General features: G+C 33.7%; 1 protein-coding gene and 1 long non-coding RNA gene across 2 annotated transcripts; both read right to left on the reverse strand.

Annotated features, from left to right (window-relative positions):
• Positions 1-917: 917 nt before the first annotated feature.
• On the reverse strand, positions 918-1,380 carry LOC108368620 (uncharacterized). The gene is made up of 2 exons (XM_017623504.1): positions 1,183-1,380; positions 918-1,109 (listed from the first exon to the last, which is right to left on the reverse strand). Exons 1-2 carry the CDS (start codon positions 1,378-1,380, stop codon positions 918-920), a joined length of 390 nt encoding a protein of 129 aa, XP_017478993.1.
• A 5,012-nt stretch (positions 1,381-6,392) lies between these two features.
• Positions 6,393-7,173, reverse strand: LOC108368621 (uncharacterized). The gene is made up of 3 exons (XR_001848401.1): positions 7,153-7,173; positions 6,591-6,785; positions 6,393-6,520 (listed from the first exon to the last, which is right to left on the reverse strand). It is a non-coding gene; the product is annotated as an uncharacterized LOC108368621 (long non-coding RNA).
• Between the last annotated feature and the right edge of the window lie 4,332 nt (positions 7,174-11,505).

An 11,505-nucleotide genomic window follows, 5' to 3' on the forward strand; every position in this document is an offset into this window, starting at 1 on the left:
TTCAGTCATTATAAGCAATCACTCTGCCACCCCGGTGTGAAGCGCAGAATGTGGTGGAGCCAACAAATTGAAAACCCAAGAGATGCACATGGATTAAATACAAAATTTTTATATATATTCATGTGTGCATAAATACATAAATACGTACGAATTTGTGTATGATGATGTACTATACATATGTATTTACTTACAAAAAATTCTTATTACTATTATACCCTGCCGGAACAAGTGAGAAATGGCCGCACGCTAAGAAAAAAGTAACATGATTTTTTCAAATAGCCTTTTTTGGGTTTTCCATGTTAGCGATTTGCAATTTTTACATAAGTGTGTTTAATCGATCACAGAGTGATGTTGTCCAGAAATTTTTATCGAGAACTAGTTTGGCTCAACAACAAAATTTCCAAACAACGCCACATTGTAAATTGGAAAAACAAATCTGTACAAATGCACCAATCGCATGATTTGGCTTTGATTCAAACTGTGCATTTGAAAACACACTTGCATGTTATGGCTGTAGTTGAGTGCGAGATATACATACTTGCTACTATTTGTTAGCTTTCAAGAGGTTCCGGGTTCGTATGCTATTGGACGGAACATATACCTAACTTCTAACTTTTGTCGGGTTATTTTAATCACGAAAAAGCATCTGTCCAGAATGAAATCGTATCCAACGACAAAACATCTATAAAAAACTGTTTAACCCTTGGAGGTTCAGGGATTTTTTGGCGCCAACTGGTACAACTAGGTCTGAGCAGACCTACATGAGATTTGTATGGGAATACACAGGCAGGTGTCCCAAAAGTTTGTGTAAATATGTTTAATGCTAGGAAAAAGTCAGGGTGAACAATAAAAACATATTTTTATATTCTAGGTAACAATATACCCTATTTTATTTATCATAAGTAAGAAAATAAAGGTTAGGCACGACATTCAACGCACGCGTACTTGGCATGTGAACGCTGTTGACACACTGGTTTTTTGCAATACATGCAATGAAATCTAGTTTTTCGCTGCTTTTTATCCAATTTATAGCAGAGTGAGCACGATGGTCGAGTTGCAGAGGAAACGGGATGGACTGGTTGATCATCTATCGGTGGGCCTACAGCTACCTGCGAAAAAAACGTTGAACAAATGATTTTAGAACTTGAATTCAATGAATGAATACATATATGAAATGCTTACCTCTACACCGAATAACGCCATTGCCACTTTGACATGTTGAATACCTCGTACAATGGGATTCGTTGCTCTTTGTTCCATGTAAGGAACCACCAGCTGTTCTGCCAATTCCATGAGGAATACACGTCTTCGGTCGGTCCTCTTGACATGCCCCAATTTGTCATGAATGACAAATGCAGCCAAGCCCGCCAAGTCCAGCATGTTATAGAACAGAGTTAACGGCCACCGGTTTGTGCCCCGTTTGCACGTGTAACCGCTAACCATGTGATCCATGGTGTCCACTCCGGATTTATACTTATTCTAGTCCAGAATTTGAAATGGCTTCGATGAGTCGACGACGGAATTGTAATATTCGGTCGAGATGAGAACCACATTTTTTTTTCTTTTTTGGCACGTTGAGCATAGTGCGATGTTATTATTGTAGTAACCGAATACTGTACTGAATACATCTCGCTTTGGGTCCAACATCTCCTTCGGTATGCAGGCTTTGTTTTTGCGCATGGTTCCTAAATATGCCAACCGTTTTGTCACCAAAGCCGTGGCCAAATCAAAATACGAGAAGAAATTATAGGCATATATTGTTCGTTCAGAACCGACGTATTTTTCGACCAATTTAAGAACAACGTTCTCGCCTTGATTTACCGCACACGCTTCGTTTGCCTGTTTTCCAACATACACAGAGAAATTTTCGTTTTCAAATTTGTATGGGACGTTTTACTTTTAAAAACGTTTTGACCCAGGTTTTGCACCTACAATATTTATTTAAATTTTGAAAACGATAATTTTCAATTCAAATTTCAAAATCTATGTTTTTGTTTTTGATACGAACATTTTCAAATCGTTTTTAAAAACTTTTGTTTGATAATTGAATATGCGTATGTTGAAATTAATTCCTAAAATGTTTTTTCTTCATTTTAAAAATGTGCGTTTTCAAATTTGATATTCAAATTTTATTTTTATTAAATCACAACAAGTCGTTTGGTACACACATTATCAAAAATATATTGATATGTATACATCTCAAGTAGCACAAAAGTCAAAAATAGACCAAAATATTTTGTGTATTTTTTACATCGGCGTGATATACATTTTCAATATAAAAAATATGCTATTTCTAAGCGCAGTTTTTGAACAGTTTATTTCGATTCAGTGTAAAAGTTATACCGCTTGTTCGTGCATTATTTACACGTACCTTCAATTTTTTTTACTGATTTTCGGCATATATATTATGCCAGTGGTATACAAGTTTTCTTGTTTCTGGAACATAATATAAACTCCGTTGGTGTAAAATACGTATTGGTATTGGCTCAAATCATACACCATAATGGTAAAGAATTTACATCATATTCTAGCATAAATATATTTTCATGAGTGTGAAGGGTACAAAAGGATTCGAGGAATAAAATTTACTACTAATCAAATTTAAAATTAACTCAGACATACACCGAAGCTCTTTTTTAATCTGNCGCCTAAAAATTTATAAGGATTTAAAGATTTTTAAATAAATCCGGGAAAACTTATATTTTGAAAGCCATGAATTTTTCGCCATTATTAAATTTTTAAGAGATGCGCTGTTTAAAAAAGGTTCGAAAATACACATAAAGTGGCATAGTTGAGCCAATGTACATAATGAAATTGTTAAATTAGTTAAATAATAGTCATACAGCTTTAATATGGCGTCCAGCTGAGTTTCAGTATTAGGCTAAGTTTACAACCTAACGTATTAGCGTAGCGAGAATACATAAAAATCGCTTCTAACCAACATTTACACAGTCTTTCGTGTTTATCGCTGTGCAAGAAAATAAAAATTATGCAATCTGTTAAAAAATGCTTTTTCACATACTTAAAGCCCAAATAAATAAAAATATACATATGTACATATTTATATAATAAATTAAACATCTCTTCTACTGCTATTATATACAATACAATATGCTTAAGTTTCGGTATAAATTGTCAAAGGGTTGTGGAAACAAAAAAAATATATTAGGGGAATCCCTACGTAGCAATGTATCACACGTTTTGTTGCTTTCCCAACAACAAAATATGTGCTAGATTGGTACGTAGCAACTTTAAATCTAAAATGCTACTCATCGTAAACTCCCCTATTATAAAAAATTAGTCGTGTATAATTTTGCTGCAATTTAAACACTAGCTACTTTTTAATCGCCAGCGATTATGCTGGCGAAGAAGTTTCTTTGGATTGAGCGATTTCCATTGCATCGCGTAACGCTATTACTCTAGGTTGTGAACTTAGCCTTACTTTTATAATACTTTGAAAATATGGTCGTCGTTGAAAACTTACACAGATTCTTGAGTTTGGTACAAAAATATTTACCAAGCCAAGAACGGTGTATTTATTTTGCCCTAGACACAATTCAGTTTGAGAATTTGGTATAAAAAATGTTTCTTGCCAAATGAACACAGTTGACAGAAGTTTAAGCGCCTACCACACGTCCATTATTCGAACGCAAACGCGAACGTATACATTTCAACATGTTTTGTTAACGTTCGCGTACGAAAAGAAGAAATCAAATCAGCGTTCGCCTATGTTATGTAGAAAAAATTCTCGCTGTTGTTCGTACTCATATATACTATGCAACTTATAGCTGCATTTGTGAAGGCATGATGTTGAATCATTAGTACCCAAACAAACTTTAAGCGTGTAGGGGTGCCTTATTGATGCATATTTCACCACTGGTGTATTAAATATACCAACCAGTGTTACCACTCGACAATATTTTTAGGAACAAAAAATCCTACCAAATCAGTTTCCAAACTACCAATTTTTTTTAATCATCAGATATTGATATTTTATTTCGTTTCTGATTTTACTTCATGCAAAAGTATGAATCTTTGATATTAATTCAATTTATATCAATTATTTTATGTCTAAAATGTAAAAAAAATACAATCGATATAAACATTTTATATTTGGTAACAAAAAAAATGTATTACTGTGCTCGCGCAATTTTATTTTTATTTATTTGTTTTCATTTAACCATGATGCAATAAAATTACGGAATGTCAGCAACATAATCTTAATATTTCGGTACGAGTTTTAGGCCATTTTAGCACGCTTTCAGTACGCTTTTCTACTTTCACATCACCATTGTATTACCGCCATTCGACAAAATTTATTTAAAATTTTTACAAATGTTCTAATAAACGAATACTATGCAACAACAGCTCAATGCATTTTTGACATTTCGAATAGGATTTATTTTCTATTATAACTTCAAAACTTTGATAGGATTGCAAAACATCTTTAAAATTTGGAATCGGAAATCCAAATCGATGAGAAATCAATTTCGAACGAAACCAGAACAGCCCTGAAATGAAACTACCAATTTATCAAAACGGCAACACTGATAGCAGCTCTACTTGTGGTATGTATAATAAGCTCATATTAAAACAGGCAGTGTATTATGTACACACACACTAGCTTTGTTTCTTTACTTTCCTAGCAGATCATTATCAGGAAGAAGAATGGGAAGAATTACAGAATTACGCTCACAGCGAGTGAAATATAGAAAAAGTCAAGAAACGCAAACTAGCAGAAACTAGCTAGTAAACACCTGACCGATGCTTTTGACAACTGAACATATGTATTTGCTGCGAATTTTTAATCGCATTTTATGTTTAAAAATTGTTCACAAATACTCAGGTTTTGCCACACTTTATCAAATTTAATAAATCGCCCATTTTTATCAAAAAATACAAAAATATGTAAAAGAAGCAAATCAAAGTAGCTGTGCCTAATCTCTCTAATGTTGGAGCAACAGCTGAATTTTTCACCGCATAACGTGAAAATTATGTGTTTCTTGTAATTTGCTTTTGTAATTTTTTACTTATATTCGGCTAACACTACCTTGTGTAAATGCGCCTATCTGTAAAGAAACAAAGCTACTGTGTGGTGTATTCAATATTCATTTTTTGGTGAATTCTTTGGTCCACTGTCAATTGCTCTCAGAATTTGTGATGTGCTGAGTCGCTACTTTTAAGTATTGATCGATACTCGGTACCGATTTAAAAAGTATCAAATACTTTCGATGCTCGGTACCGAAATCTTGGAATTTCTAATAAAAGCGCGCAACAGCCAAAAATATGAGTTATATGTACACATACATATAGTGTCAGCTATTAAAAATAAATAATATTGCCACCAGAACTATTGCAATTGGAAAGACGGTTGCGATAAGTAAAAGAAGGCGAGAGTGTGTTTTGCGACATCAGTATCAGGGCGAATTTAATAAGGTGGTGTTACCGGCGTATCTGAATTTTTCGCCGTGGAGGACATTACATCAAAATTACGTGTTTGTTGTAGTTCATACTAATGACATTATGAATATCTGCGTATAATTTGTTAGTGTAATTTTTTACTTATATACGGCTAACACCACCTTATTAAATTCGCCTTTATCATTATTGTGCAGATTTAATTGCCTGCCTTGTTCGACGCACACATTATACTTTGCTTCACTTAACTACATACATACAAACACATTGCTCATCTCTTGAGAAAGGACCGTCTTATTTGTACATTTTGGGTTTTTAGGCGATGTCTTATAAAATATCAATAATTTTTACCCCCAAAAGTAGCCTATGTCGAGATAGGTCCTTTTCCCTTTAAAGCCCCATTTCATTGGATTCCCAAACAATATTTTAACGTTTAACTAGCCAAAGATGTAGTTCAAGATGCCCCTATAATAGAATCTTAATTAAAATATAAAACAATTTCAAAGGAAACTGATTTTTTTTTAATTCAAAGTCAAACCATCTAAAGTGACTTAAGCTACTTTAATTGAACGGCACAGATATAATGACGAAAGTTTAGTGTGTCGAATCGGTATCGGGTACCGAAAAGGAAGTATTGGGTACCGAAATTTTTTTCAAGTATTGGGTACCGAGAATTCAGCACATCACTACTCAGAATGTCGCCTGAATAATTTCAATGACATTTGTTAACGAGGAGCTATTTGTGAACCAAATGAAAAAAGTGGCGCATTTTAGGAGCTTTAGGAGCATTTTTTCGTACTAATCTCAGTGAACAAATAGTACCAAAATGATAAAGTAGAATTTTTATTTGAAAGAAATACTGGTGGAATAACAAATACACCAAAACGTTCTTTTTTCTTCAGTCTAATCAGATTTGTACCATAATCCATAAATTTACACCAATTTATACACCAGTGTGCTACTTGAGATATACTTATAAATAAGTTACAACATTTAATAAATGAAATACAGATGTTTTACATATCACTATATACATACATTCAGATGTTCATGCCTTACTTCCAAGCTGGGCCTGCTAATTTTGCTTCATGCTGGTCAAATCCTGTAATTTCAATTAAGAAAGTATTAAATTATTATTTAATAACCCATAAGTTTTTGTAAGTTACTCTTACCAAAGCTTTTTGCGGTCAAAGAAGTCCACCAATGTCCCCTATATGCAGTTAGGGGTTAGAATGGCAGTATTGTTTCTATATACTTCATCGCCTTTTCTGAAGATTGAAGTAACTTATTTATCTGAACACAATTTTTCCGACAAATGATGCAAACATATGAAAGTTTTTCATTGTAGCTGGGTAGCTTTTTAAATTCTAATGGAAAACATTTTAGTTTAAAATACTTTTCATACCTAATTGACTGAAAATAAATTAACGTTTTTGTTTTAAAAGTGTCTAGTTTTATTTTGCTTGTTGAAAATTGTGTCGCACTACAACTTGTTGGGACAATATTCTACAATGTTTCATTTTAGTTTTTAAAATACGCATTTTTAACGCTATTTCTTTAATGTCGTTTGTTCTCCTCAGTAAAAAAATAGAATATTTTATAAAGATCGTTTTTGTTTTGCGAATGTTTCGTTTTAAAGTCGTAAGTACAAATACTGTATTTTTTATTTTGAATGAAGTGAAATTATATCAAAAAAAGTTATTTTACAATTACTTTTAAAAACTTGCGTTTTACCTGCATCATTTTCTCTGTGTATATTATTCTTTTCAGTGGGCAATTGGAATTGGCGTCACACATCCACCAGACTTTAATTCCGTATTTTGCTGGTTTCGATGGAATATACTGGGTGAAGCGCGTGTGGCCTCGGTACGGGAACAATTGCTCATCAATAGTTATGTGGGCACCCGGAACATATAGACGTTCCAAGTTGCTCATGAGCATGTTCCAAATGTCGTCAATGGCGGCCGATTGGATTTCTAATAGTCGAGCGGGTCTCGTGTTGCCGTTATCGAATCGAATATATTGTAGAATAATTTTATATCGGTGTGCAGATATCGTCGCCCTGTAGATAGGGTTTCCGTTGTTGCTCCACAACTCAAGAGCAGGCTGACTGTTTGAACCGAATATACCGGCAAACAAAGTTAGGCCAAAAAAATGCGTATATTTCATTTTCAGTTACAGGTTTCGTCCACGTTCGCGGTGTCTGGTCAGGATTCTTGGCACGCCATAGGCGGCATAGTTCCTGGGCTTTTCGTTTCGTTTCACGCAGAATTATACTAACGATTTCCGGTGCTATTAGCGATTTAAATATTGAAACCGGGGATCGCATAATCCCTGGAGCCGGGCCTTCGCGACCCACAATAGCGCAGTTATGCGCACGAAATCTACCTGTGCACGGCGGAGAACTTGATCAAAGCTTGCCATCCTTTGAACGGTATTTAATAATCGAGATCACCGAACAAGGCTCCTCGTCCATATCGACGGCTTCAAGCGCTTCGGGTGCAGCTGCAGCGCCTTCATATAAATATTCCAATTCCTCATCATCGTCATATGGAGTCTCGGTTTCTATAACGGTCTCAGTCTCAGCATCGGAAGCCGCATCTTCTAACGTCGGCACATAATCAGGATCCGTGACGTCGTCGCCTTCGAATGCATTGATTTCCTCGGCTTCTCCATCAGCACCGGGCAACCATATTGCCAACCTTTCTTCCATTTGCCTCCTCTCTTCTTCCGATAAATTTTGATATCTTGTGGTGCGATTCACCACGTCCATCATATCATCATCGATACTGGATGCTGAAGCCATTTTTCTATATGTAAACAAACAGAAAAAATTACACTTACCTTATATTTTTGTGGAAAACCCCAAAATAAATTCACTTAAATAAAAACTTACAAGTGTTTGCACTACAGCTTCACTCGCTTCAATAAAAACTCACAGATGGTTACACTACAAACGCTGCTGCTATACACGTTGCATGCGCTCAATTCAATCNTCCATATGTAAACAAACAGAAAAAATTACACTTACCTTATATTTTTGTGGAAAACCCCAAAATAAATTCACTTCAATAAAAACTTACAGGTGTTTGCACTACAGCTTCACTCGTTTCAATAAAAACTCACAGATGTTTACACTACAAACGCTGCTGCTATACACGTTGCATGCGCTCAATTCAATCTGAACGTTCTATATAAAGTTTTACAGGCACCACCAAAAAAACTAATATTTTTAATTTTCAAATCGAAACGGTTTCATAACAGCTATTAGATGAGAAATATTATTTATTTCGCCGGTAAGAGTTATAATACAGCGTTTATTTTTTACGTTGCTTGATAACAGTTATTTTCCAGCTTTTATTTTTTACTTTGTCTGATAAGTGTTATAAGTTAACGATATCTATGAAGATGGAGATGAAGTGGAAGGTAAATATGATGAAAACAAAAGTGAGATAGTGAAAAAACTCTCATCAAGCAATGTAAAAAATAAATGTTGCGAAATAACTCTTGTGAGCAACGGAAAAATAAATCTCCGGCATAACAGTTATCAGGCAGGGTAAAATATAAACGTTGGGAACATTGGGAAGTTATACACACGTTTATGTGCAAAAGGTCTGCACCTGGTTGAACCTCCTAGGGTTAAAGTACAAAAAAGGTCCTTTGGCGCCAAATCATATGTGTTTTCGTTTAAAAGAGGATATGTTTTTTTTCTCAGTGCATGCACAAATTTAGTCAACTGAATGAGTGGTACTTATTAACTACCAAGGACTAAACTCAATTTATGTCCTCTTCATACTGTTGATAGTAATAAATTAGTGTCAATTTCTCCACGCTGCACTTCCAACCGTTGGCGGTTGTTCCGTGTATATGGGCAAATCTAAAAAACAGGTAACCTTTGTGTTATTTAGTAAACTATATCAAGCTTTTGGATATAATTCATTGACGTATACTTGAAGCCTAAAAAAAAATTTGGATCAATTTGCTGAATAACTTTTGAATTATAGGTGTTTAAATTAAAAAAATAATAATGAAAACAAGTGAATTTTTTATGTAATTTTTAAGAGGGGCACAATTAATTACGTCATAACTTTTGGAGCACACCATATTCTGATTTAAAATTAAATGGGCATTTAGCACTTATGTGTACACTTCATATGTAGTAGGTAAGAAAAGTGTGCCTTAAAAAATAACGAAATGGCAAGTAACTCAAAGTCTGTAACTCTACATTTCACAATTTTCAAAATTTTCGGTTTATCGCGTATAAGTTGGTATTCTACAAACAATTACGAATAATTTGATACACTGGCAAGAGGTGTGCTTTCAGAATAAACTAACTTTTAAAAATAAAATATTCTGCGATCTTGCGCGTAACTTTTATTCCAAAAACACCTTCATTGAATGCACATTTGGAAAATACGTCGAAACGATCTAAATCTTTCTATAACTGCTAGTCCTTATAAAATTACATTCACCTGTAAAATGCTTCAAAAAATTTGTCTGTAGAAGTGTGTAAAAACCCTGATTTACTACTTTTAATGATGCTCCTTCTTTTAGTCAGAATATTTCGAGAGTGGTATCAAAGTAACTTCTTTCGACAAATGTTCTGATAGTTGGTATTACTTAACTGGAGCCTTCTAAATTCAATGGCGTCCTCAGTTTTGCCCTATTGGCTCCACTTTTCGAGATAGCGGTACCTGAAACTTTGCTTACATTTTAATTATTTTATAAAAAGGTCCCTGAGTTTTGAAGATATTTTACTAAAATTTTGCACATAACAGTTTTTTAACATTACCTTAACTATTCCATAAAATCATCGAAATCGGTTAACTAGAACATCTAGCTCTCATACAACTGATTGATCAGAAACGTTGTTTTGCGTTATAAGTCCTCCAATTAAATAGGTTAAAATTTAGTATAGGTCCAATTTAACATATAACACGTATACAATTTGTTATTCAGATATGAAGTTAGAGTTATAGCGCAAAAACACATATCTGAGTAACAAGTGTTAATGTGAACCTATTTCGATAATTTTAAGGAATAATTAAGGTAATATTAAAAAACTGTTATGTGCAAAATTTTAGTAAAATAACTTCAAAACTGAGGGAGTTATTTATAAAATAGTTAATATTTAATCATATTTTCAAGTACCGCTATCTCGAAAACCGGAGCCGATCTGAGTGAGCTCAACTTTCAAAATCTTTGCTCAAAGTTTACAACTTATTCTTATTCTTTTGTTTTCTATTTCATGTTTATTCCTCGTCTAACTTTCGAAGCACTTGATGAAAATGAATTACACTTACATTAATCGATTTATTACGAGATTACGAATAAAATAATATATAAAACATAGGTGTGCTCACAAACTAAAAAAATTCAAAATGTTTTTTTTTTTGAAAGTGTACCTATTTTTTAGATTTACCCATATACCCTGCAGTGAAAAATTATCAATTGATAAAAATAACCAACTTGTAGATAGCTTTTTGGCGGGTTTTCGATAAATACCTCACTTTGAATACGCATTCAGGAGTTTGTTTTCTTTAAAAGTCTCTATTTAAAAATACTCATACACAAAATTGCTTTGAATACATATTTTACTGCACTTCACAAATACTTCTTCGAATTCACGACAAATAAAAGGGAGTTCGAAATTTTGTAGTATCATTTTGACGGAATTCTGACCTACTGCAGAATATGTAAACAAATAAACAAATATGGAATGTTGAATGTAAATTAAATTAGAAAAAATTAAAACAAATCAAAAAATGTTTTTTATTGATATTTTATGTCCAAAAGTAGTTAGTTACAAGTTAGTTAGCATGTAATGCAGAGGTATCCAGGTCTGACTTTTCTACGGCCATCGCCCCACAAAAGTAGTTAGCTTTTTTCGAACAAAATATAGAGTTAATCTTTAGCACTAGTGTTCGCGTAAACAGACTAAAGTTAGGTATAAGCTAACGTTACTCCCTGCAGGGTACATACACTCCACATATTTAGAAGCTTTTATGGACTCTTTATGCGGCGCGTAGATCCAGGGTGTTTCTAGAAATTGCATTTAAGTCCCAATTCGATTAGATTTAGAATACG

The sequence above is a fragment of the Rhagoletis zephyria genome, unplaced genomic scaffold (genome assembly GCF_001687245.7).
Source record: "Rhagoletis zephyria isolate East Lansing unplaced genomic scaffold, Rhagoletis_zephyria_1.1 Rzeph_scaffold_03227, whole genome shotgun sequence".
Taxonomy (NCBI): Eukaryota; Metazoa; Arthropoda; class Insecta; order Diptera; family Tephritidae; genus Rhagoletis; species Rhagoletis zephyria.

What these genes read in the sequence shown, in the direction of transcription:
- LOC108368620 (XM_017623504.1), bottom strand. Translation starts at nt 1,380, where the DNA reads ATGCTGGACTTGGCGGGCTTGGCTGCATTTGTCATTCATGACAAATTG. An exon ending in TGGCGTTATTCGGTGTAGAG is followed by an intron (nt 1,110 to 1,182) that starts GTAAGCATTTCA and finishes TTTTTTTCGCAG; the next exon opens with GTAGCTGTAGGCCCACCGAT.